The sequence below is a fragment of the Vidua chalybeata genome, chromosome 3 (genome assembly GCF_026979565.1).
Source record: "Vidua chalybeata isolate OUT-0048 chromosome 3, bVidCha1 merged haplotype, whole genome shotgun sequence".
Taxonomy (NCBI): domain Eukaryota; kingdom Metazoa; phylum Chordata; class Aves; order Passeriformes; family Viduidae; genus Vidua; species Vidua chalybeata.
In genome coordinates, this window is record NC_071532.1 from 95,596,800 (window position 1) to 95,624,751 (window position 27,952).

The 27,952-nt window shown below is 37.6% G+C and overlaps 2 protein-coding genes across 6 annotated transcripts in view; one reads left to right on the forward strand and one right to left on the reverse strand.

Moving 5' to 3' along the window:
• The window catches only part of EIPR1 (EARP complex and GARP complex interacting protein 1), a 75,371-nt gene extending 49,989 nt beyond the window's left edge, over positions 1-25,382 (reverse strand). For both annotated transcript variants that reach the window (XM_053937606.1, XM_053937605.1), the window contains exons 1-3: positions 25,309-25,382; positions 16,779-16,862; positions 11,797-11,929 (exon numbers count right to left, since the gene is read on the reverse strand). In XM_053937606.1, the coding sequence (XP_053793581.1) occupies positions 11,797-11,929; positions 16,779-16,862; positions 25,309-25,350 (259 nt within the window). In that variant the 5' untranslated portion in view covers positions 25,351-25,382. The remainder of the gene's footprint in view (positions 1-11,796; positions 11,930-16,778; positions 16,863-25,308) is intronic.
• An 82-nt stretch (positions 25,383-25,464) lies between these two features.
• TRAPPC12 (trafficking protein particle complex subunit 12) overlaps positions 25,465-27,952 on the forward strand; it is a 51,209-nt gene continuing 48,721 nt past the window's right edge. The window contains exons 1-2 of one of the 4 annotated variants that reach the window (XM_053937608.1): positions 25,465-25,524; positions 26,346-27,556. In XM_053937608.1, the coding sequence (XP_053793583.1) occupies positions 26,351-27,556 (1,206 nt within the window). In that variant the 5' untranslated portion in view covers positions 25,465-25,524; positions 26,346-26,350. Of the gene's footprint in view, positions 25,525-25,735; positions 25,888-25,936; positions 25,957-26,345; positions 27,557-27,952 lie in introns of those variants that run through there. The other 3 variants (XM_053937610.1, XM_053937607.1, XM_053937609.1) reach the window with 3 other exon arrangements.

The following is a 27,952-nucleotide window of genomic DNA, read 5'->3' on the forward strand; positions in this document are numbered from 1 at the left end:
GAGGTATGGATCAAGAAGGTGAGAAGGGAGAATCACCCTTTATGAACAGCAGCAACTAGAGTGTATGGAGCTCCCAGCTCAAATGAGAGATTATGGTTTAGGATTAGAAGGTAGACCAAAGCGGCAACATGCAGTTGGTGTCTGCTAGAAGGATGAAACAAAGGATAACACAATCTTCTGACAATAGAAGGAGTTTCATATTTATAGTCTTGGTCCTTGTGTATGACTTTAATAAGCTCAGTGTCTAGTGGAGGGGTCTTTGCTATCCTCAGGATTGAGGGATCCCAGGCTGCCAAGACCAGTGGGAAAGTCAAGTCAGGAAATATTTAAAGAAATTGGATCCCAGTAATGCATCCACAAGAACTGATAAATGGACAATGTATTTATGAGGCCAGTTTAAATTAACTCTGAAAGGTCATGGTGCTGGAGAGAGGTTCCTGAGGACTTTGAGAAAGTAAATGGCATTCCTGTTAGTCTACTAGATGGCATGTGCACCCACAGTGGAGATCATAAAACTATGCTGAGCTGCAAAATAGTCACAATATCAAAAGAGACACAAATATTAATCTCAAATTCTCATACTTCCTGTAGCTGTCATTCAAAGTGCTGCTGTAGCAGAAATGTCCTAGGTTTTATGTCTAATGGTCAGAAACATTGATGCTTGTTTGATGACACATAAAAAAGCCCCACCTCATACACACAAGAGAATTAAGGCTGCAAGCTATCACCCAGAATCAGGAGAAAAATCTCAAACTAAAATAGTCTTCAAAACATTTTAACATGTTTTCATATGACGACATGAAGATAATAGAATATGCTACAGAATTGATGTCATCATATAACTACAATAACTCAAGATTTGCTACTTTATTAAAAATTTATCATTTTTCTAACTATTTAAGCTGTTGCTAGTACTTGAATTGTGATGTTGACAAGTCAGCAAGAGGGGGAAAAAAAAGAAGAAATAATACCCTAATAATTCTCTTAAGGGTATGAAGCACGAGACACTCCCTTGGCCACTCCAGCTTTCCAAGAAGGATGGGATAATGGAAAAAGAAAGCAGGCTATCTTTTCATGGTAGAAAGAATGTCACAAAAAATGGAATGCAAAGAAAGTGAGGTTGCAAAATGTCTTAACATTGACTAGAAGGAACTTGCACTTGCATTATTTGGAAATAACTCTGAAGTCTAATACAAAACTAGACTAATATAGAGAAAAGCAAGCCTTTAACTTTCACTTACACAACAAACTCATTGCACAAGAATGCCTAAACACAAACTGTAAGAATTTAGGTGTTTCTGCAAAATGTTACTTAGTGCAACAATAGCATTGACTGGAGATAGCAAAAGAACACATTCTCTTGCAGTCTTTTACATTACTTGAGATCAATATTTGAAAATAGAGTTTAAAAACTACTTCAAATTAGAGGCAGAAAAACACGTCTTTTGTTCTAAGTTAAAAAAAAATTAAGAAGAGGAAGAGAATTAAACCTTCTAACAGTGAAAGAGAGCAATCTGATAATTTAAGAGATTATCCCTCAGTGACAGCACTAATTCAGAAGCATTTTATCCACTTTCTGCATTTAAAGCACTCTTTTCAGTATCAGGACCATTCTGCTATACTTGAATTTCTGTCATTTTCTCTCCTCCCTCTTCTGACATTCATTTTCTTTTGCTTCATACCAAAAATGTTGCAATTATCCTGATAATCGCTGTCAAATAAAGATGAGATTCTAAATCAAGGGATAACAAGGATCTGTGCTTCAAGTTAATTATATTATACATGGTCCATGGTCCCCCAGCTCTTACACTTTTCACTATGCATCTGCTCTTACACACTGGCTGAGACACTGCTGAGCTTAACTCCTACAGCAGTCTCACATACAAGTAAGGTTATAGCACAGACTATGATATGACAGCTACATTACCTCTCATCTGGACAGAACTCAATATATATCTATGTATACAGCCCTTCAAATTTGAAGAGAATTAACATGGAACAATTTCTCAAGCTGTTCATCACTTGGGTAGCATTTTTTCATCACATGGATGAAATAGTCAACCATTTCATTTAAAATCTTACTGCAAGCTATTTGTAAAGAAACACTGAAATCACATAACAGCTAGAATTCCTAGGGAAAAAAAAAACATTAAAAGAACATTAAGAACATCAAGGACATTTATTTCTTCCTTCAAACTATGGGAATAAATCTTCTTCTGTACATCATACGACTACTGCTGAGAAGAGGGAATGTTTAAAGATGCATTCCATTTCTGTGCCCATTTTAATGACTGTAGCATATCCCATGGCTGTACCAATGATTTCCCTACACAGAGTGCTTTCATTACAGCAAGGCAAAAGTGTCACCTGCTGTCTTCAATACTAAGCAGATGAAGCATCACCAGCAGTATTATTTCCAGTATCCTTACTGATGAATTTTCTCTGCAGAAAGTTTTTTTAATACACAAGTTCACTGTGTGTAAGTGCAATGCACCAGACAGCCATAACTCATTGATTTTAAAGGCAAATTATTTCCAACAAAATTAAACACCAGTTTTGTGTTTGTATGCTCTGAATCCATAAATGCAAGCTATTTGTATGAAGTCTTCATAACCACTGCACCAGAGCACCTATCTTGTTTGAAAAAATCCAAGTGAAAACCAGGATGTGTGCACACACATGCCTGCTAGCATGTGGAAATTTGCAGGTAACAGCTTTGTCCAGTCACACTTCCTCTTGCCCTCTGGTGGCTTTCAATGTCCCTACATGAAACAGAAGTGCAGAACCTATTTTTTGCAGGAGTTTAAAAGTACATTTGAACTAAGACAATAAGTGTGTTTCCACATATGTTTCCATGGATTTGAATAAGAATTCGAATTCCTAGGAGAAGCAGGGGCAAGCACAAATACAAAAGATGACAGCAACCTAGAAACTTATTAATTACGCTTTTAAATTTAGATAAAGATTCTGCTTTTAAATTTAGTTTTATCTCTTCCAAGTAAAAGCAATTAATCTAGCTTTATCTCATGGATTTAAAACAAAGATTTATCTGAAAGGTCAAAGTTAAAACCAGAGGAACCATTCCACTGTGAGCTCCTGAAACAGCATGATTAGTCTAACAGTGTCAACTACCTAATCTTGCAGACCTGACACTTTCAGGTAATTTTATGCCATGGAAAAGGTGAGAATAGAAGGACTCAAAAGATGAGCTCCTCTGTTTACAAAACTTAGTTAATGCATGTAGAGAAAAACAGTTCAAGCCATCCCAACATGATGCTGTACTCTAAAGTGGTAGTTACAGATAAGGAAAAAGCTTTTTTATCAAGATTGACAGTTTCCTGAGCCTTATGTGCAGCAGTAGATGAGGGAGCCAGCAAAACATTGGCATCCTTACAAGGGCACTGAGAATAAAAGAGAAGTGATTGTTTCACAGCCCCATGAAAACCTGATAAGCCTTTCTATGAACTCAAAAATCACCAAGCTGGCAAACAACTCCAGCTCATGATCTGATTCAGCATTTGGTATCTGAAAGTAGATAGAAAAGAAGTACCTTCTTCAGAAGAAAGAACCAGTACAAATTAAGACAATTATCGTTGCTAGAAATTTAATTTTGCCTCAATGAATGCATGCACATAATACCCAGTAATTAAACATTCTCTTCAGATTGAGCAGCATGAAGCTTTCGCTTTAATTCATCAAGATTCTTTAAGAAGAGCCTCCACAACACCTACTAATCCTTATCACAACAAAACCACCCCATAGCACCAGACACTGTAAAAATGCAATACAAAAAAAGGATAACTGTTTCAAAATATCCTCTTCTCTAGAAGGCTGAAATTATCTCTAAAATTATTGCTCTTAAGTTTGTGAAATAAGCCACATAACAGAACCATTGTATTATTGAGATCAGCAGAACAGAAATTATTGACCAGATCTTCATACTATAATTTATTTTATATACATATTTATCATGCCTTTAATCTAATTTCTGAAGTCCTTGTATGTTTCTCTTCAGTAAATTCTCCAAAACAAACAGTCTCTGTATTTTATAGAAGTCTGTAATGGAGAACTATGACAGGTATTTTTTGGCAACTTACTTAAAATAATGTCTAGTACAGGTCTACAGCCCTGAGGCCAGAAAGCACAATCAAGCTGAATTTTTTTGCAGGCTAAATTAAAAGAAAGAGGCTACACTCCAACTACTCATGAATTTCCTGGTCTACATCATTGTCTGAAAGTACAGACAATGTAACTTGGCCTACACCAAAACTGCTCAGGGAGCACCCTCATAGTTTAACAGTAGGCTCTACTGCAAGTCAGTCCCTAGGTCAATGCCATGGCCTGTTCCAAGTTATTAGAATACATATATAACCTCATAACAGTCTAATATCCTGAGATTATTTATTTTACTCTACAGGTTACAATTTCCAGTAAAAATTTTTATTATAGCAATATTGCTGTAAAAAAACAACCAAACAAACAAAAATAAAACCCCAACAAATATGCAGTCAGCTGACTGATACCAAAACCTGATTATTCAACATTAAGACTTTCACAGTTCTATCCCTCGCAAGTTCTACCCCTCACAAACTAGCAGGTAAGGGTTGTTTTCTTAAATTGTTTTCAGTGTTGATACAGCTCACACACACACTTTCCACATCAGCTTCCACCCTACCTGACACCATTACAGTAAATCATACCAAATGTCAGACTTTAATGCTGTTATTTTTATCGCCTAGATTGTGACATACTAATTTTCAGGTTTTCAATTACATACAAGTACTCTTGTGGTCATGAAAATACCCTTGCAACCCAATTCACAATTGCATAAATAATCAGCATTATCGTTCCGTTTAGTTTGCCGGCACAGTTTAAAACAGCTAAAAGAGAAGCTGAAGTCTCTAGACCACTGCTCTTCTGATAGCAACAAAACTAAAACTTGGCAAATTATTTCAACCATCCTTTCAGTAAATGCCGTGGAAAGGAAGAAAACAGGAAAATAGCAGAAGTTGCCACAGATAAAGAAGAAACAAAATGCAAAACCAAAATGCTAACCAAAAAACAAAATATGCAGACATTTAACCACCACAATAGATTTTTGTATGGACAGACACCAAATGTCTGCTAACACCTAAGGATGTTATCCCTAACATTTCTCAAGCCTCCCACTGACTGACTGCCCAAAAGCTATTTTACCATGCCATACCTCCTTGTGTTCTCATCTATCCATTACCTGGTTTTGGGATCTCCTTATTTCTCCAACTCTACCATTGCCTTAATTTCCTCACTTTGTCTTTCAGCAAGCATTTCCCCTATTAGACCCTTGACAACAACAGTACAGCTGTCTACAATTAGGCTGTGAGACATGGTCCTTTACTCTTGCCCCTCCAAGCATATCTTTCTCCTGCACCCATGGTAGCTGCATACAATCACATCCTAAAAATTCACCTTTGCAATAATGGAAACCACTACCCAGATCCAACTGCAGGTTAAGCATGCAAACTATTTTCCATCTATGCAGAGTTTTTGGTCTGGATCATTTTTCTATTTCCTCTCCTTTATCTCCCCATCATATCATGCAAACTCACCAGCAGTTTGCCTTAACCCATAACTTCCCAAACAATTTTACCATTGCTAAGTTTCTATAGAACATCTAACAGAACACAGTAACTACCCAAGCAGCTGGCCATTATACAGTATCAAAATCCAGACAAGCCACTAGTTTCTTTGCTGACATGCTAAATAGATTAATCTGTATCTCAGAGCAATGCATAAATCTGGGGGTTAATTCTAGCTTATAGGATATAATGAAAGCTATATTCAGAGTTTGCAAATAATGCTGTAAAAACTGTAATTATATTTATAAAACATTATTTTAGAATGACAGCTTTCCCGAGATTCATCAACATGATCATTCAGTTCAACAGCTTTACTTATTCTGGTCCACAGAGACCAGATCCAAGAGTCACTCGAAAAGAACCATCCATTGCTGGCAAACTGGCAAATGGCTGCAGAACTCTTTAGACAGCTTACAGAAAAATCCCCCTGAATTCCCCATTCCTTTAATGATGTAGCTGAAGTTTACTTTATAAGTCCACAGGAAATAGTCTGCCTCCATTTTAACAGTATCCCAAAACAGCAGGTGAGAGACAGGGAGGGATGTATCAACAAGGCAACAGATCAAAAAGAAGCTCTGTATGAAACAAAGCAAATTCAAGGCATGACTCCCCCCAGCCCCCAAAACCACAGACAAGCTGCATCCACCACTGCACATCCACCTAACTTGGAAATTTTTCAAACACTTTGTAACAGGGTATGATAAGCTGGAATGACAAAAAGGGCATCATCAACATATTTCCAATTATTACCCAACATCATATTAATCATTGTATCAATATAGGGATCCAAATTTCTTCAGGCATTTGTAGAGCTGAGGCTTCCATCACCTACGTTACATACAAAAAATATTAAACACACCCCAGCCCGTTGACTGTTGGTATTTCTTGCTGCCTCAGAACATTATTAAAAGTCTATGAAGCAGCTTTTTGAATTCCCCTGCTATAGCCTGAAACTTGGGGAATACTGAGACTGTATCTAGATAATTTTCCAATGGAGTCTAGCACTCTGTCAGGTCTCTACTGTTCAAGTTTCCAAGTGACTCCCCTTTAGTGTGATTTAGAGGGTTTTGTCAATACACTTTTTCACAATGAAAAAATTATCCTAGAGTAGGCTAGGATGTTCATCTGAATAATGAAGCAAGCAAGCATCTTTCAAACTTGCAGTAGGGAATACACATGTGAAATGATTTTCCCCCTAGCAATAGAAGAGAGCACTTGGTTAGTTACCAACTTCTTGAAGACTAATTTATCTTCATTTTTCAACTTATTATATTTAGTGTACCATTATTCTCATTGGTTCATATCATTATTTGGAGGGTACGTTCTTGACCCTCAACCCACCCCATAATTTTTCTTTTCTGATATTTAAATGTGGATTTCTACTAAAAAATGCTATGATCTTCTTAATTACGTTGTCACCTTTCTTATTCACTTTTTAGAAGTGCCACTTCTGTCCAATTTTAATTTCATGAAAGTAATAAAAAAGAGAATAGTCAACTAACTACAACTAGTCAGAACAGCAAGAAAGAAGAAAGGTGTAAAGTTCCTAGGATTGTTCTGACAGGGATTTTCCACTAAATACAGCATCCTCCATTTAAATTCTGGGCTACTATAAAGCAAATTATATGACTTCTGCTTTGCTGAACATAACTTTAGGATATTAGTAAGTATCTTATGCAAACAAGCACATATAAATTTTCAGAGATTAGGCATTAAACAAATTATAATGCAACTGTAGCACTCTAGCTTATAGTCACTTTTATTATCATCACCCAAAAACCATCTCTAAATTGCATTGTTCTCTAAGAATTCAACATTTTAGTTTTTTAAGACCTAATCTGTCTCATACTGAACTTTAACAATCTAATTTAACTTCTAAAGCTAGAAGACTACCAAACTCATTTCTCCCCTTGATTTTTACCTACTTCAAAGCTGGCAGTAACAATCTTATTCTCTTCAAGAGGAAAAAAACCACCCCTGTTTTAATTCAGTTGATTTGCTGTATTAGAAGAGAAAAACTATGCATCAACATGTCACAAAACTGACTAATAGTGCTTGAGTTCTGGATACCTCAGATATTAATTTTACAAAGCCTTCTTCCCCTGTCCTGGAGATATTTAGACTATAATCCTTCTTTTTTCCTTTTATACCTAGCTTTTTTCATATATTTATGTACTTCCTCTCTTCACTTAGGGAATCTGTGATAAAATACAACATTCCTAATTCTCATAACATCACGTAGCTGCCAAACACATTTACAAAAAGAGGAGCTACTTCTCAGTGTCTCCTGAAGACACATCTTGTCTCTTAGCAATGTCAGTTACACCAGGATGGTCTTAATACATTTCTAGCACACCACATTGGGGAGTGAGTTAGAAATGTGTAGCACAGGCAAGCGCTGTACTGCCAGCATAGCAAATTCCTAATCTTTTTTGGAGGTTGGACAAGATTATATATAACTAGTAAGCCTATCACTTGAGAATAAAATCATCTTCCTATAATATCAGTTGTAAGAGTATAAAATTTCCTAAGTGGCATATTCATGATCAGTGAGGCAAGAACTGAGTCTAAGAAATTTTCCCTTTGTAATTATGTGATTAAGTCAGTATTTTTGAAGTGTGTGCATAAGGAGGGGCATGAGACGAGACACAGTTCCACAATATTTTTTTTTTTATATTAAGACAAAATGTCCTAGAAAATGGAATTTCTGGTTAATATTCAAAGACACAATTGTTCCAATGCTACTGGAACCACTATTATTCTAGTTAATGTCATAATTGAGAATGAAAAAATACAAGGCTTCATTAATGATGCAATGTCAAAATTAGACAAAGTTGTAAACACTGATGCTAACAAAAAAAGGCTGTTTCCTTCACTTTGACAGGGAGGTATTTTCCTTTTGAAAACCCAATTGTACATTGATACTCTAGTAAAGTATCTTGAACAAAGAATACAGAGCACCATTTGATTTAACTTTACTGACTGTTTAGAGAATATAGTTCCCAAATTACATATTTAGCAAGGATTTAAACTTTCCTGTGACTTCTTGTGAACAAGAAAGTTATCTGAGCCATTTTTAGGGGGACCTTCTTTTCTTGAAAGCATAGAATGTAAAGATATGCAGAATCAATGTCAGTAAATAATAAATATTCTGATGGACTTTATGTAAAAGGGCAGTAAAGCAAAAAATATGAGTGGAGAGTCTGTACCCAGTCATGGAAATATGCTATACTTGGCACTTTTGACATATTTTGCCTAGAGTTTCTAAAAGCAAAAGTTCATCTCAAAACAATGACTGAACTGTGGTTGCTGCAAGTTTAGTCATTTAGGGGCAAAATATCTGATTTTATCAAAGTGAGCACTTAAAGAAAATAATCTAGTGGACAACAAGGAAATTATTTTTTATTGACATAGAAGCATAGCTATTATGACTCATAAGTACATGACTTTGTTCTTCATTAGGTGTAATAAATAATAAATACATTTTAAGTTCTACCTCTTTATGCCTCTTTCACTTACAAGTCAAGGACAAGTAAAAATATTTCACATACCCTTGAAGTCAGGAGGAAAAAAAAAAAAATCATGCTCCCAGAGAGTGACAAGGCTAGATTGTTTCTACTTCTGAATGAGGTTTCCTACTTATATGATTCAGGAAAAAACAACCCATACACATTTACATATCCACACACATGGGAAAAAAATCTTCAGATCCAAGCATGATGCTGTGGGATTTTATAGAAGTAGTTAAAAATACTGTCTTTGAAATGAAAAAAAACAAAACAAAAAAAAACCCAAACAAACAAACAAAAAACCAACCAAACAAACAAACAAAAAAAACAGAACAACAAAACAGCAACAACAAAACCAAATCAAATGTAAAAACTTCCCCATATGAGAGGATTTTTTTGAGTTTTGATTAAGACTTCTGGTATATCAATTGAAGGCATCTCTCAACCAGAGTAGTAAAAATCTCCAAGCATTATTACAACAGCACTCTTCTCAAACATACAGAGAGGCTTAAACTTTCTTTGAACCTTGACCCCAGAGACAACCCATTGTTACAGCTGAATGCACACACCCATTTCCCACACAGAGTTCTTAGCACTCAGAAGAAATCATCAAAAAGCTTTACATATTACATTCTTTTGCTAAGTTTTATCCCCTCATGAAAAAAGATAAGCAAACCAGCATCTCATTTGTATTTCCAAACATAGAGCAAGATTGCTGCCATCTGTGACTTTCAGGCAGTGATATTAACTATCAAGTAGTTAAGTAAAAAATAAACAAGAGTCTCAATGTCTCAATAACATAACAGGGGATGACAACAACTGGATACCATGGAAAGATTTTCACTGCATTTGAAAAAAGAAATTTATATTCCCCAAACTTCCTATATAAAAGGCAGATTCTTAACAAAAATCAAAGATCAGGACAGCTGTGAAAAAGTGTACTTCTATTTGAACCTACAACATCCTTTTTTCACACCTCAGTTATTGTAACTCTTTGCAAATATGCAAGAGTAAAAGAAAACTCAGTATCTTTCCCAATATAAAGGAGGAAATGTCACCCTATTCCATTAGCTCATCCAGTGAGCTAGGAAATGGAAAACATATGTAATTCCACTTCTCTTCAATGCCACATTTTATCATTTCTTTAAGCAACTTGAAAAAACAGCTATTAACAATGCACACATCTCACATTTCTCCAATCTCCTAGTTTCAACAATGTTCAAGTCTTGACAGAAGTGCTGGGCCCAGACACAAGGGATGGGCACAATACTTAGAATTGTTCCTAAAAGCATCATCTCATTTGACTTGTAGTTCAATGAGAAAATGAGTTGAGTCTTTTTAAAACAACAAAGAAATGCAATACATTAAGAGTTGTAAAGGTTTTGATTGCTTAATTTGGCTGCATTGCTACTTGAAATAAGTCGTCTGCTGAACTCACTATCCCTTATTACAGAACCCCACACTGTGTGCTTTCAGTTCTATACATTGCCATTTAGAGTCAGTAATCACCATTTGAGAATGAGAACTTGTTTTCTGCAGAATGTTAATGGACGGTAATTCTAACATAAGATGCATGAAGAACAAACAACAGAGCTTAACATTAAGAAATCAGATAAACTAAATCTAGAACAAAATAATCTGGAATAGAAAACATTCATATGATTTATTAGGTCCAATAAAGGAAATTGGAAATCTCATACAAAGGCTCTCAATCAAAATGCCCACAATAATTTCAATGGAAAAATCTACTTAACTTACCTTCTATCATTGGTTTTAAAAAATCACCTAAGATTTGTGAAAGAAATTCAAATTTTAGCAGTTTTATTTCAATCCAAAAGAATTAGGAGAACTAAACAATCCTGGAATCCTCTCCCTAGTACAACCAGAAGGCTGAACAGCAGGAACACACATCTCTACAACTGTTCACAGATTTACAAAGCCTGAAACTCACTCCTTAATTGTTATACTCTTGGACTGCTTTTCCATGCAAGAACAGACTAATATTGACTAGACAAAATAATATTTACTTAATTGACACCACAAATTTCTTGTCAGAGAGAAGAATCACCCTCTTCCCCAAGTGATGCAAGTGCATTTTTCAAGCCTCATGACAGAAAATCTTCACACCTGCCTCACTCAGGAATTGCACAGAGATTCTTAATCTCAATAGTTGTGCACTTATGGTAAGGTTAGACAGGGAGCATTCCTACTGAGGAAATATTTAAATAAAAAGCTGTAGCTCTCTATGGGCATACCTGCATTTCACATATGAAAAATAACATTATATAAAAACTTCATCAGTTTTAAGTAAAGCTTGATGCCAACATATTTTGAAAGACATTTACTTGCACTTTCAAAAGCAAACATCAATAAAACTTGTGCTTAAAGTAACAGGAATATATTTTATTTGCCATGCTTTGCATTCGTCAGCCAAGCATAAGGTTCATTTTGCTGCTTTTCTTAATATGAATGCAGAAGTTGACTTCTAACCAAGGTAACCTAAGGATATGACAAAAATGAAGTATGGATAAAAGGGCTGCAGATTTTTTTAGAAATCTGTGTTGATAATTCCAACTGAGAATGTCTGCACGTAGCTAGAGGTTCAAACTTTACACATTGAAAAATACCAAAGCACTTGTACAAGTTGAGCATATTTAAAAAGGACTTACTTTTATTGTAGCAGGTTGCAAGTACACCTTTATCAGCAGGACTTGTACTAATGTGCCAAATTTCACCCACTTGATGAAGGAGAACATTTTTGTTTATAATGTTATTTTCATCATCAAAATCTATGATGTGAATCTGCAAATACAATAAAATAGAACATTAGGGTTTCAAATGTTTTCCTGTGGGTCTTAATTATACTCAATGACTACATGGAACAATTTAATGGGATTTTTATAACCAATATCGACTTTAATTAATTGTTATACTAACAATTTACTATATCATTGATTTCATGCAGGATTAACTTTTCTAGGAAAACACAAGCAATTTCCCTGTTTGAGGAAATGCCATGCTTATTCTCAATTTTCAACTTGAAGGTGATTTCTCATTTTATGGCTAATAGTAAATAAGCCACATATCACAATCCAACACTTCTTATAGCAATAAACAAAAATAACAACATTACAATCCTTAGTCTAAATGTCTGCATCAATTCTGTATCCAAATCATATAATTCAAATCATCTACAAAGAAATAAGGAGAGGGAAAGGACTCTTCTTTGAAGCAAGTACTTTACACTCAGTAAGAAACTTTGACAGTTCACTTTAGCAGTCACATATCACTACGAAGATACAAATCTACTCTTTTCATACTATATGGAAACAAAGTACTGAAAGATGAAGAAAAACAATAATATTTAAATATTTAAAATTTAAATAATAAATATTTTTAAAAGTCAGAACTAAGTTTGCTTTTTATTATTTTCATTTTTGTTTGTTGCAGGTTTCTTTGCTATGTGGTTTTTTTTTTTTTTTAATAGGTCTATCATTTTTCCTGCCCTTTTTTTAGTCAGCTGTTTTTCTATAGTTGCTGCAGAAGTACAAGGAATTTAGGAAGATTTTAGCCTGGCATAATGTACAGAAGGAACTTTATTCATGGTACTAATTCCCTTAAGCTCAACAGTGGACAAATAAATTTAGAAGACTCAAATTTTGAGGAACTGTATCCTCATTAAAAATTAGTTTTCAAAGTTGGGTGAAGAATGAAGAGGGAAAAAAAAGGCCAAGATCATCATGACTGAATCAAGTTAACTAAATTAACTACTGAATCATTACAAAAATCTTAGCTATACAGAAATACAGAAGATTTTCTTAAAATACAGAAACTGCAATATAGGTCTCAACTTCGTTTTAACACTATTATTTTTAAGGGGATGGGTTTACACATTACCTTTTATTTTATTGTCCAAACAGTCATCAGAAACTCCTTCTTCAAATATAATCCTGCACCTCATCACCTGTATTATTCTTCCATTTTTTCATCCCAGACATAGAACTGCCTCTGCAGTTGATTAGCAAGTTGTCTTTTTAGACTTCATTTGCTGCCTTGAACCTAGGAATCTATTCAAGAATCTGAACACTTTCCATCTACCTCAACAACTGCATATCCGTCTTAGAGTGACAAAATAGATCAGTTTAACCTCATACCTTGTTTTTGTTTGGAGTCTCCTTTGGCAACTCAGGCCAAGTTTCTCACCCAAGAAAGTGAACCATAAATGTAAACCCCATTTACTACAGTCACACACATCTCTTCCCACACTAACCAGGTTGAAAATCACTCAGCACATAAAGGAGTGCTCTTTACCCCATCTGAAGCCCTTTGAAGGCACAGATAACTAATCTCTCTCTGCTGTTGTGTTTCCAATTCAGCTGACAACATGGGCAGCTGTAAACTGGTGGAACACACAGATAGCTCAGGAAAGGCCTAGACTGAGATTTTGGGAAATATGAAATTTAATTCTTATGCAGCAGTATTGCTTACATCTTGTGAGTTGAAAAATTACATCTTTCACAGCTATGCCAATCAACACTACCGACCAGAATAAGTTGATCAGCTAACAGAAAGAACTGCAGAAGTTCCCCCAATGTTTTTTTGCTAAGAATCTTCCTATTGATTTGAATATATGATATATGGAATAGTCACTTCACTAAATACTAAGGACAACAGAAATGTCATAGAAAGTATTCTAATGCCAAATACTGTACACCACCACGTTCACCATTAAACCATGTCCTCAAGTGCCATATTCACACTCTTTTGAGCTCTTCCAGGGATGATGACTCCACTACCTCCCTGGGCAGCCTTTTCCAATGCTTTACAACCCTTTCCATGAAAACATTTTTCCTAATATCCAGCTTGAACTTCTCCTGGTGTAAGTTAAGGTTATTTCTTCTCACCTGTCCTGTGTCCTGGCTGGCAGAAGAGACCGACCCCCACCTGGCACAACCTTCTTTCAGGTAGCTCTAGACAGTGATAACACACCCCCCATGCCTCCCCCAGTCTCCTTTTCTCCAGAATAAACAGCCCCAGCTCCCTCAGCTGCTCCTCATAACAGTTGTGCTCCAGACCCATCCCCACCTCCATCACTCTTCTCTGGACCTACTACAGCACCTCAAAGTCTTCACTGCAGTGAGGAACCCAGAACTGACACAAGGTTTGAGGTGCTGTGTACAGCAGATGCAATGCACTATATAAATAATGAAAATAAGTATTTTAAGTTCTAAGACATTAGACTGAAAATAACTTGAAGAGTTCTGAGAATGAGATGAGGAAATAATAAATTACATACTTGGATATTTCCAATGCATACAATAAACACAAAGTTTAGCAACAATGAAAGTACTGAGGACAAAAGTTCCAAAACTACACCATACAGAACACAGTGCTACTAATTAAGCCATCTGCAGCATGGACCAAATGCCACGTACTATACATTATTAATATGTCAAATATTAGCATAATGTAAAATCTTATAAAAACTTTCCTTTCCTTTGAAATACTAGTATTAATAGGAAATTATTTTCACCTAAAATATATTCTCCTATGAATACCTAAAATTGCTTTATACAGCAATACACCTCAATGAGGCAAAAGTTATCAGGCCAGCTGTAAAATTATTGCTCTTTCATTTGCACTACACCTGCCCATGACCAGAAGGGAAGAAATAATCTGCACATGATAAAACCTCTTGCTGTGCAGGACTTAGTAAAGTATTAAGTGTTGCAAGAAAGCTCATAAGTTTGGTCAGGTAACTAAAAAAGTTTTTAAGCAAATGTAGAGAACCTAGTGCTGAATTAAGTTATAATGAGCTGAGCCTAGGGCACTTCTTGGGGACTGAGGAACTAGCTGAGAAGAAATGATGGCCTGAGGCACAGCTAAAGGCCAATAACCTCCAAACATTTGTGAATACACTAGAAATTCTCCTGTATTCTATTGTTAATGTTATTCACTGGAGAAAGAAAAGCATACAAAAAGTTGAAACATATGCAAACATTTCCAGAATACATAGCATATATCCAATAAACTTACCAAAATCAGAAAATTTAAATTATTAAAGATCTGTTGGCTATCAACTGGTGAGAACCACTCTTCAACAACAATTTCGTATCGGGATTTAATGAGTTGAGCAAGTTGTAAAATCATCACAGAAATCACAGTAAAGGAAAAAAAAATTATACCAAATATTTGAAGAGCAAGAGACAGCACAATCAAAAATATAATTGTGTGCGTTGAACAATTTTAACTAAGTGCATCTGCCACTTCTTTTGTTACTCTTTGCCCAAATATTACTTGAAATATAAATAAACTGCATACTCCATCCCCCTTATGCCTTGGAATAACTTTTCTTGAGTCTTACTCAATATTATCATTGAGTAATGAACTCAAAACCTCACTGGGAATGGACAGCTTATGTGTCCAAAGCTATGGTTCCAAGTGATTTTGTGCAGCCCATTACAGGCCATTTTCAAAAGAGTTGGTCACTCCATTCACTGCCAGGGACTTCTGTGGTGGGTGCTAGCCTTAGCTAACAGACTCCCACCCAGACACCTGCTCTCCCCAGGAAAGACAGGGGGAGAAAGCAGGAAGAATAGGAATGAGATCGTTTATGTACCAATCTAGAGACAGGGAGGTCACTTACTAACTAATATTCTGGGCAAAACAGACTTGGGTGAATGAATTAGTTCAATGGCAGTTAAAATAAACAAGTACCTTCTCTCCCCTACTTTCCAGGCTGAACTTCAACCCAGACTCTGATCCTTTCAAATGGGGCAGAGGGATGTGGAGCAGTAGTGGTTATGGGTGTTTTCTCTGTGATGCTCTTTGCATCTCACTCTGTTCCTCTGCTTCAGCACAGGGCCTTCATGGGAAACTGACTCACCTGTGTCCGGAAGTGGATTCACTGGAACCAGCCATGTCTGGCACAGGCAACCCTTGGCCTCTTCTCAGAGGCCACCACTGCAGCTCTCCTGCTACCCAAGACTTGCCACCTGCACTCAGTACAATCTGCTAACCCTTTCAGCCTCACGAACTTGTTTCAGTATGATTTCTACTGAAATTCAGTCACAAAAATTAAATTTGCTGTATAATTACAACTCATACACTTAACCTCAGAAGAAACAGCCCAACAGAAACTGAGCCGTGAAAGTCACTCAAATTTTAGTTTGAATTGTTTGAATGACCAGAAAGGACATGATTTTTAGTAAGGAAAGGACTGATTTCCAGTAATGAATATTGAAAAATCCAGTTTATGAAGCATCACGTACACTGAACTGTGCATGTATCAGGAGTCCCATTAGAAGCAATTAAGGCTTAAAGACTTTTGTTTTACTTTGAATCTCTTCAGGGATTTAAAGATAGCTCCAGAGCATCTATAGATTCTAATTAACAAAAATATGGCAGCTTCTTTACTAAACCAATCTGATTTAGTCACACAATTTAGAAGAGTAATATAATTTTCAGAAAATACACACAGCTTCCATTCACCTCTATTTCCTACCAATATCTTTACATTCTACCCACAGAAGCCTTCAACGTTGACTATCAATGCTCATACTCAATAGGGGGAGAAAGGAAGAGGGATGATATTGAAACAATGTTACAAAAAGTGGTAAAAATTACAACTGACATTTGACGGAAAAATTACCTGATTATCATATCTGAGAGACTGTGTTCCAACCAAAAATCTTATTGCATCTGTTTCTGCTGTCTGAGGCGTTAAAGCTCGTGCCTAGGAAAGAAGAAAGCCATTAGAAAAGTACAATTAATAAAATCCATTCATTTCAGTAAAAATCTTGAAACTTATGTATCAATTCTCATTTTAAGCATTACATTCTTACAAATGGCAGACTTTCTTGGCCTTTATGCCCATTTTGCTTAATACATTTTTGTGCAATTTCTCATACTTGTGAGGATTGAGGAATACAGGTGCTAAATACATTACCCGATCTCCATTATAACAGGGATAACATTAAATGCAGCATCTCTCCAAAACTAATTTTCCTTTATCATCTGAAAAAACTCCATAGAACAGTGGACAATTTTTAACTATTGTCAAAAAACAGTACGATATCCAAGGAAGAAGCTGTTTTTATAAGAGCTTTCACACCACTCAGGTAGAATAAGCCTGTGTACAAATTAATTTTTTCTCATCATTAACCACCAAGTTAGAAGCAAATTAAAAATCAAGCCTCCTCTTTTCTGCTGCAGCCCATTAGAGATAAGAATTGTCTGAATGATGGGAGGAGTAATTTGTTATTTTATCTTTAAAACTTTTGTCATACTGTTATTTCTTTGTTATATTATGTTAATGGCATTGCTAGAGTCTCTGCCTTGCCCCTTCAACTTATACCAACCACAGTCTTGGAAGAAGCAAAACCAAGCAGTTAAGGGCCATGGGAGACACTAATAAATAAGGCACAGCTTGAACTAAAACCACAATCACTAGTTTCAACTAGTCAGTAGTAGAGACTCTTAGATAATTTTGAGTAAATGGAAGGTAAACTAATACTCAAAGGCATTTTTAGCAACTATATATTGTGAGGAATATCTGCTGTTTGTCCATGCAAAAGATACCTTAATAATATTGTTTAATATGAATTTTTAATCTAAAAATAAATCTCGTAATTCACATCCCATTTGGCATAGTTCAGATCTCTCCAGACACTAAGGCAAGTATTTCAAGCAAATGCTGATGAAGGATTCAGGTGACTGCTGAATGGACCTTCTTACTGCCATCCTGTTGTGCAGCCTGTTACCCTTAGATTAAGGAAGACTTCAATATCATTCTACTTGAAACTTATTTTCAAATTGATATCTAAAAGCTTGGAAGGGAATATCTGGAATATATTAGATCCCAATACCCAAGTTTAGAGCAATTTAATTCTAGAAAAGCAACTTAAAGATATTTGACTTTTCTGAAATAAAGCAAAGCCATGCAAGGCATTGTCTAACAATAGCAATAAGGAAAAACTCATTTTTCAGAATCATCTCTGGACTTGTATAGAGCAGATACTTCCTTCCTGGTATCTGAAATGTGTAATTTAAACTGTGTAATATTTTGTGTAAGATGGAGCATAAAAAGTTTAAAAATGCAACAAGCTCATAAGTAATAAACTAATAGCCTATACCTACATGTATAATATCTAGATAGTGGGGGAAAAAAAAACTAGAGAACATAATGAGTAGTTTGTGTTCAAAATGCTCATGCAGATCAAAGATCAGTGTGAATCCATACCAATATGCTTTACTTTCTTATTTATGCAGCACTCATCTACAAGTCTAGAGTGCTCCTGATTGACAGACAACTTTAGTCCATCAAGATTATTGCAGAAAACCTTTTGTCTTTTACAGAATTTATATTTGCAGATCTTTGCAAGCATTTATTTTCATTTAAAATACCTGCTTTGATTTATTTTGAGAAAACACTAGAAATGAGCCAACAGCTATGCATCTCCTTCAATCAAAGAAGCTTCTGTTGTTTTTATACATCAAAGAGAAGTAGAGACCTCCAGGATCTTTAATAAAATAAAGAAATAAAAGAGGTTTCCAGCCCTGTCAAAGCTTTTCAAGTAGATCTGGTCAGGCTGCTTTCAAAAATGCATAAAGTTGGACACAAAGTGCCCAAAATAAAATTATGTAAATACATAGTAACATTTATATCATCAGCTTCTCTAGTTCTTCTTAAAATAATTTTCCATTTTCCAGAAAGAAAAAAAAAAAAAAAGGGCATGAGAAAAAAAAAATATTTAGACACATTTCACTATAAGAAACATTATTGTTTATTCCCTGACAAAAAAATCCCTGCAACATCCATACATCAGATACAAAATTCAAACACATCAAGCCTTCATAAATTCAGAAGACTCCGATTCATAATATCAATATCAGCACAATCGACTTCCATATGTCTCCTGCACAAAAATATGTGTGATTTTGTCTACTCTGAGTTACTTTGAGAGAAAAAGAAGTTCTTTCAACAGATGAAGACACCAAGTAATCCTTGTAATGAACAATACTGCTGAATCTGGAGTCCTGTCAAGATCAAGGAAAGTGACTTTGTCATCTTGCCAGAGCAGGTTGCAAATAGAACCTTTCATAAAGCATCCTGCCTTATGACCACAGCTCATAGATAGAAAATAAGCAAAAAAGTGTAGTAAAATGAATATTGATTAATCTAAACCAGTTGAAATTATTATTTTTATAAGTCTACACCCACAGAACACAGAACTGTATATAGCCCAAAAAGAGTTTACTACCAGGCTTATGTGGAAAGGGACTTTCCACAAGGGCACATAGTGATGGGACAAATGGCCTTAAGTTGGAGGAAGGCAGGTTTAGATTGGATACTAAAAAAAAAAAAAAAATCTTTACAGTGAGAATGCTAAGGCACTGAACAGGTTGCTCAGAGAGGCTGTGGACTCCCCATCCCTGGAGTTCAAGATCCAGCTGGATGGAGCTCTGAATAACCTGGTCTAGTGGAAATTGTCCCTGTCCATGGCCAAGAGAGGTTGGAACTGGAGGATCTTTAAGGTCTGTTCCAACCCAAACCATTTTAGGATTCTACCCAAGGTATTAAAGTATTACTTACTAAAAAAACTGGCATAATGCTTAGCAAATAACCAGAATACACATCTGAAAGATACAAGCAGCAAGTTAACAGTAATCCTTACACATGCTCTCAACATCCTATCTAACTGATAGTGCTAGACAATGCAACAATCTATGCAATTACATCATTTCATTTTTAAAGAAGGCCTAACTCTAGGAAAAAAAATATTAGCAAGCAAAGTTTAAAATATTGTGAACCACAAAGAATTTTTGTCTACATGTCCAAATTTCAGATTTATCTTTAAAGCAAGAGTTATACAAAACAGGACAACTGAACTGCAAATCTACTACAGTAAATACACATGTAAAGGACATTTAAAACCCTAGGACACAAGCATGACAGCTGTATCAAGATAAAATAAAAGAAACAACAATCATTGTAGCAGAACACAGGTAAGACTAATTGGAGACTGGGCATCATGTCTATGCCTACACTATGCTCAGTGTGATGCTGGGCACAGATCACCTTCTACCTTGCCCTTGAAAATTTAGGCCACTTGCAGAAAAATAAAAACCTTGGATAAAAAGAAATAGAATAGAGACTATTGTACTTGACAACACCAAGAGATGATCCAGAAGATCACAATGACAAAAGGGGTAAAGAAAGTTGGTTTAAACTAAGTGCATTATGGAACTGCAATGCACTGATTCTCTACACTTTGTTCATACTTTCTTCTGAAAAACTTTCACTCCTCAACATCTTTTGAAACACCAGCCAAATGCACAAAGTTGTAGTTTGGTTTCTTGTTTGTTTTGTTAATTTTACTGTTACTATTTAGGGCATTAATAGACAAACAAAAAAGTACTTGCTCAACACATGTTGTTGTGCTGATGCATTGCACTGGTTTGGTATTAACAAACAAGAAAACAAACAGATCTCAGCATTTGAATATTTGTATTACATTTAATACAAACAAAAAATATTCATCAAACCAGGCATCATTTGAAATTCATACAATCAATCTGTACTACCAAATCGTGAACTTACAATGCAAAATGTAAGGATACATTATTTGGCTTGCAATCCCTAAATCTGAATTTAAAGTTATTTGACCATCTGCTTATGCTGAAAACCAGGACTAGTGTACTGCTACTTGGGGTGAGGAGCTGGATTTGCTGATGCCTCATTCTGGAAGCAGAATACAAATTCTCTGCTCCCCTAGACAAGCCCCAGTCCGCTAATGTCATGAATGTTATTTTTGCCTTCTGGCACAATTTCAATTTTCAAGTGCACTTTGATTTTTACTTAGGTAAGACAGCCTTGTTTCTCCCACCACAGTAGGAGGCTCTCACAGTGACTATAAGAAGCTGCAGTGACTATCAGTGAAAAGGTTGGCAGCACACATGCCCAGGTTACCTTCAATGCTCTCAGACAGCTGTTTTCCTGAAGTCTTTCACAGTACAAGAATTCCCACTACCAACGTATTTAGTGCATTGACCCTATTCCAAAGCTTGACAGATTCTGTAAACCCTCACAGCGACGAATGCAATCCGCACACAAAGACCTGCACAGCCCAGTCATCTTCAGAAAACTCATTCATTTCTCATGAAGGTAACAATCATCATGTAAAAGTTCCTTTAAGTTCACCTAACTTCATCTTTATATTGTCATTTTTCTGTACCACACCTAACACTAGGAAGATCCTACTAATTGCTTAAGGAACCTAAAAATACTTTCCAACTATTTTACTTCATGCATTATGAAGATCCTTGGGGGATTAGTTAAGAGAGCTTTGCCGCTTAGCTACTTTTGTTCCTCTAGTAACACTTTAAACCACAAAGGCTTAAAATATACAGGATTGGCACTCATGAGGCAAGTAATCTTAGAGAAGAAAGAGAACTGACACAAAAGCTAGGAATTTTAGTAAGACATTATTAGGCAGTTTCTTATACTGATTCAATTTTCAAAGTAAGTCTTCCAAAGACATTGCTAAAGCTGGACCAAAAGTATTAAAGTACATTCTGCTTAGGCTGCTCTCTCTGAACCCACAGGAGACCACAAAAGCTTCCCCCAGGGAAGAGAACACCACTGTCCATAGGCTCTGCACTCCCATACTGGGAACAGAGCCAGCACAGCCTTCCCTAAGGAGCTCACAAGCAACACACATTTTCCAGGGAAGACCCCTTTTACCACTTCTAGTAAATCTACACCTGGCTTTTACTCCATCACAGGTAAGTCAGCTGAGCTAGTCTCAATACATACTGATGTAGGTAGGTGTACACACATTGGTCACAGGTCTTCCACTTTTCAATCTATTTCAGTTAGTATTTTGCTTTAAGTTTCTTACTCTAAGAAAACACATTTGGCTGTAGGGAAATTAAGTTTCATCTTATTCTTGCAAGCAGGCAAGTCCTAAAAAATCAAGTGTCTGTTCACATTCATAAAACCTGTTAACAACTAACAGACAACACAAAATGGGCCAGGTATCACTTATTCAAGAAGCACAATGACCACAATGCAGAACACTAACTCTATCAAAGCATCAGCACACTTTTTTCAAGCCTGCTTCAGCCAGACCCTATCTCAGGGTGCTGCTGGAGCTGCCCATGGGCACTATGGCCCTGTGCTCAGCCAGGCAGCTTTCTGTGATCCTTGCCTCCTGCTCATTGTCCTTTTTCCTCACATGTTTTGACATGCAACATACAGTAGGAGCATCCAGCATGCCGAAATTCAGCTCAGTGTTGTGGCATCCCCAAAACCCATTAAATGTACCAAACACATGCTCCAAAATGATCACTCTCTGGCATAAGTCATGTTCCTCTTCCCTCATCTCATAATGCTGGCTGGCTTCTGCGTGCTTTTAAACAAGCAAGATGTAGGCTTGAGCCAAACGCCTATCCCAGAAAGCACCTCTTCCCACTGCTCATTTCCAGGGGTATAAGTGTCATCCAGTCAAACTAAGGCAAACATGGTATTTTGAGACATTCAGTGGTGCTTTCACACCTGTTCAAAACATCACTGTTTAAACCCTCAAGAAAGAACATGGGGAAAATTGTGACTCCCTGAAAAATAAAAGCCAATTCAACATGGGGTAGACATACCATGTATTTCAGGTTAGAGAATAAAGCCCAGGTCAACTCTACATGGGACAAGAACATAATTTCACTGACAAAATACAGCACTCAGCAATATTCCTGGGACCTCATTCATCACATTCTTATAATTGAGGATATTGATTATTTCTACCAAAATTCCTTTTAGAAGAACCACCTTGGTATTGAAATGTTCTGCAGCTGCTGCTGTTGCTTTGTATTCATCATCATGAGCCACAGTCACATCACTCAGTACCTCAATTCAAGGAGTATCTCACATTTTCATTCACCACCCACTGTAATCTTCTCATTTTTACTGCAGTCAGTCAAGCAGAGCAACTATGGTGAGATTGTCTTTTTAAAAGTCACAAAAAGTGTCACACATAATTTGCATGTCTGTACAATGTTCATATTACTTACAGACACACCTAAGAGATTAAAAAAGAGAAAAATGTTCATTATTCTAAGTTACCTTATATATGTCAATAGATCAGAACACATTCTGTACATAGAAATGAACAGAAACCATGCAGAAATAATGTTAAGTTAGTTGGTGGATAGCACCTAAGAGTAATCAGCTTATCTTCCTATGAACATGGTCACATTAGATCAGATGAAAAGCACATTTATAAAACTATACTTTCTCCAGTGGCCAAAGATGGACTTTTACTGACTGCTGGAGCCCAAATGTAAGAAGCAAAGCCAAAATTTTTAAAACTTGGCTGAAAAATTAGTCTGAAGAGATGCTTTCAGACAAAAAGCAGTAATTGTGATGATACAGCTAACCATTATTATCTAGCAACACAGAAGAAATGATGATTTAAAAAAAAAATCATCTTTCTTGTTAGACCTTGAGATGGAAGTTGGAAAAACCAGGTCAGTTTTAGGTTACAATTTCTATATTAGTGTCTCCATTTTCAAAAAGTACAGAGATGCAATTTGTTTTAAAGACACAGTGGGAGTTAATGGAGATCAGCAACAGAGTCTTCATCTCTACGCTCCCCTTCTGACTTACACATAAATCATCTCATCTTTCCTCACCCTTTCCCTAAGTGATCTGTATTAACAGTAATTTCCTTTTATTATAGCCACTTCATTAATCCTTTTGCCCTACCCTCCTGCCAGACAACTCCAAAAAGTTACATACTTCACAGGAGACAAGAAGTGTGTAGCAGATATATGGTATGGGAGGGGGCAGGATACACAGGTCCATGGAGGTCCCAGACAACACACACTAGCTTGCCCGAATTCCTGGAAGATGGATTATATGTGACTTACTAGAGATGAGCTATGAATTTTATTAAGTACAGGATATGTATTCTCTTCTGCAAAAGAGATTTAAGTATAAGTTTCATTAATTTTGAAGTACAAGTTACAGCCATCTCAAGCCAATCACAAAATTCAATCATACAAAACAACATACTATCAGACTTCATCAGATTTCAGTAGATTTAACATTTAGTGCAAGTGAACATTACGTAGCAGCTCCTATACAAAGAGGAAAACCAAAAAATTACAAAATTTGCTAATGAAATCTATTGGTATAGTCAGGACTACAGAGCACACTACTCAGTATGCAGGACATTTGTTACAAAGAAGCTGTGTACATTACTTTTCATGAACACTTTAGCAAAGGTGCTAAAGGAAAAGTGCAAAAAAGTAGATATTTCTATTACTACATCTACTGTAGAATTAATTGCTTTGTTAGGAGGTGCTGGTTTTCTTCTCAGGTATTACTGCTATAATGGCTAGTGATGATAAGCCAGCTGCAACACATAACAGCTAAGTAAAGCCCTTTGGAGGAGGAGGAGGAATGAATTAGGGTCCCTCTCACACTGCTTTCCCAGAACTTACAGAAACCTCATTAAACACAACACCTGTGTTCCTCTAAGAGGAGGATCAATAAGTTTCTGAGTTAGACAGTTCCATTTCCTTACAGCCATAAAATACCGAAGTGATGGACAGATTTGTCGCATGGGACAAATGCACATACATAGATCTCACAGGGAGATCCCATAAAGTTCACGCAGATTCATGGTAGGGCATAACCAACTACAATTTGTAACTTACTGGAAACAGTTTCGTGTTCTCTCCTCAGAAAAGCAATTTTAAATCTTTTTTTCTGACAAAGCAGAATCACGGATTTCTTTGACAGTACTTTGGAACCACTCCAGCGCCAGACAAAGCCTTTTCCAGAGGCGGAGCAGGGAGCGGTGCCCGGGCAGGAGCCCCCCAGGCACCGCGGGGAGAAGGAGCCTGGCCGGGCCCTGCCCGCCCTGCAACCAGCGCGCTTTGGAGCGGGAACGACTCCCGGCCGCTGTCCAGCCGCCCTTAAATACCCCAACGCGGCTGCCAAAAGCCACCACAACCCGGCGGTGCCCGTGGCGTCCCGGTCCCGGCTCGGGGGAGGACGCCGGTCTCTCCCGGGCGGGCTCTCCTCTGCCCCACTACACACACCCGACGCCGCGGCCAGCGTCTTCTCGAAGGCAGGACCGGCACCTGCCAACCTTCCCTAGACCTCCGCTCTCGCTCACCTGGAACTCAAGCCCGTAAATCACCGGCGCGTCGTCCTCCATGGCGACCCCCCCAGCCCGGCCAGGCAGCCACCGTCGCGTCCGATGCTTTCTGACCCTCGGCGCGGCCCGTCGCCGGTCGCTTCCGGGGGCTGCGCGCGCGCAGCCCCGCCCGGCCCGGCCCGAGCGCAGGCGCTGTGCGGGGGGAGCGGCGCCGGACGCGGCGGCGGCGCGGAGGTGACGGGACGGGAGAGGAGAGGAGAGGACGGGGCGGAATGGAATGGAATGGAATGGAATGGAATGGAATGGAATGGAATGGAATGGAATGGAGCGGAGCGGTCGCGCGGCCTGAGGGCGTCCGGGTGGGCGGGTGCTCACTGGGGGTGTGCCAGGAGGAGGCCGTGAGGGAGGCCGGGCCCACTCCCGCCGCGGGGGGTCCGGGCCGGGGCTGCGGGGGCTCGCGAGCGGCGCTGCCGCCGCCGAGCGCTCCTCCTGCTTAGCCGGGCCGCGCTCGGCAGCTGCAGCGGTGCTAGCCGTGAGCCCACGCTTCACTTTGCTGAAACCGGGACCTAGCGGGTCTTTGCGACCAGGAAAGCAAATGTTGAGTCACTGGAACAGGTTGCCCGGGGATGCTGGGGAAGTCCCAAACGTGGAGGAGTTTAAGGCCAGGTTGGATGGGGCTCTGAGCAGCCTGGTCTAGTGGAAGGTGTCCCTGCCCATGGTAGGGCGTTTGGAATCAGATGTTCTTGTAAGGTCTTTTTCCAAATCAAACCATTCTCTGATACCATCCTATAACACTGTTTCAAGTGTGTTTAGTGGGAGGCATTCAATCTCAATAGTTTTACAACTTGTAGAAAAGATAAAGAAAAAATACTTTCAGAATTGATTCTGTGATTAGACATTAAATGAAAAATGTCAAGGGGGAGATGTGAAATAGTGAAATTACTAAATTTTAAAGCAAGAATTTCATCATTTATATGGTACTTAGGAGTTTCACTGTGACACCTGAGCAATATACAAGTAATAAAACTAATTCTTGTTTGCTTCTCCTTTTTCAGTTACTATGGAGAATAATGAAAGCAGTGCTAAGGATGCAAAGAGCACCTCAGGTGAAGATGACAGCAGAGACATAGTTCAGCAGAAAACTCAGGAAGAAATTCTCTTTCATGAGGAAACCATTGATCTTGGTGGAGATGAATTTGAGTCTGAAGGGAATGAAACTGTATCAGAGGATTCAAATAATTTTGTAGATAAACTTAATGAACAAATGATGGAGAGTGTCATTATTTCAGATTCCCCAAACAATAGTGAAGATGACACAGGTGAACTTGGTTGTCTTCAGGAGATAGTAGACCAAATGGAAGCTAAAGATAATCAAAAAACACAAACAGAAGTGGATAAAGAAGAGTTTTTAAGTAATGAGAGTGAAACGGAACATGAAGAAACTCCTAAAGACATTTCTGAGATTGGAACAGATGATCAGGCATCTTTAAAGGAAGACTCAATTCAGGAAGCAGTGAAGGAGGAACCAAAGTTGGGAAACAACGTTCCTGTTGAAACAAAACCAAATAATGTTGATGAGAGCACACCTGAGGACCAAATGTTGTCACCCAGTACTACCAAACCGTCTTCTGAGGCTGAGCCCATTCCTGTGTGCACCATCTTCAGCCAAGCAAACAATGCTAGTTCCCAGCCACAGTTGTTCCTGCCTGATGGTTTTGAGCCTCAGATGGTGAAATCTCCCAGTTTCAGTAGTATGATAGAGACTCCAGTGAAGTATAATCCACAGGTGGTTCAACCAAGTCCTAGTCTAAGCAAGTTCTTTGGTGACACTGTTAACACTAATACTTTAGCCTCTGATTTTTTTGATTCATTTACGACATCTAATTTTATTTCTGTTAGTAATCCCAGTGCAAGCTCTTCAGTTCCAGAGCAAATGTCCTCTCTTTCTAATGGTGGAGATGGTTCTTCATCTAACCCTACTTTCCCTGTGCAAAATGGGAGACCTGAAGCAGGTGGTCCCCCATCATCTATAGAAATAACTCAATCCCCCAAGCCATTCTCACAAATCCAAGCTGTTTTTGCTGGGAGTGATGACCCGTTTGCCACAGCCTTAAATATGAGTGAACTAGATAGAAGAAATGATGCTTGGATTCCTAGTGAGGAGACAAGAAATGTTCTCATTTCAGTTGCCACACAACAATACAGCGCCGTGTTCATAGACAAGGAGAATCTCACCATGCCTGGATTAAAATTTGATAATATCCAGGTAAGAGTCTATTACTGGATCTTCCTCTGTGATTATATTTTAGAAATAGTGTAGAGATCTGTCCTATAATCTGTGTGTCATAGTACTTCGTATTGTTGCTGATGGTCACCTTGTGTGTATGACTTCAATTCTAATTAGAAAATGCAGTGTCACTGCTGCCTTGTACAGGAAGAGACTAAAACCAGATCTCATTTATTCATAATGACATTTGTTTGCTGCATTGAAAACCAGTGTTGACAGTTTCTGTAGAAGCCAAAGCTGTTTGTATTTTTAAGTACTTTATTTCTGGTCCTCTGAGTTAGTAAGATAATACTCACATTTGGAATATATACACACCTCTAAGCTGTGCTACAGAGTCTAAGCAAACAGCTTTGTTTGTGGAATTCCCTGTTGTGA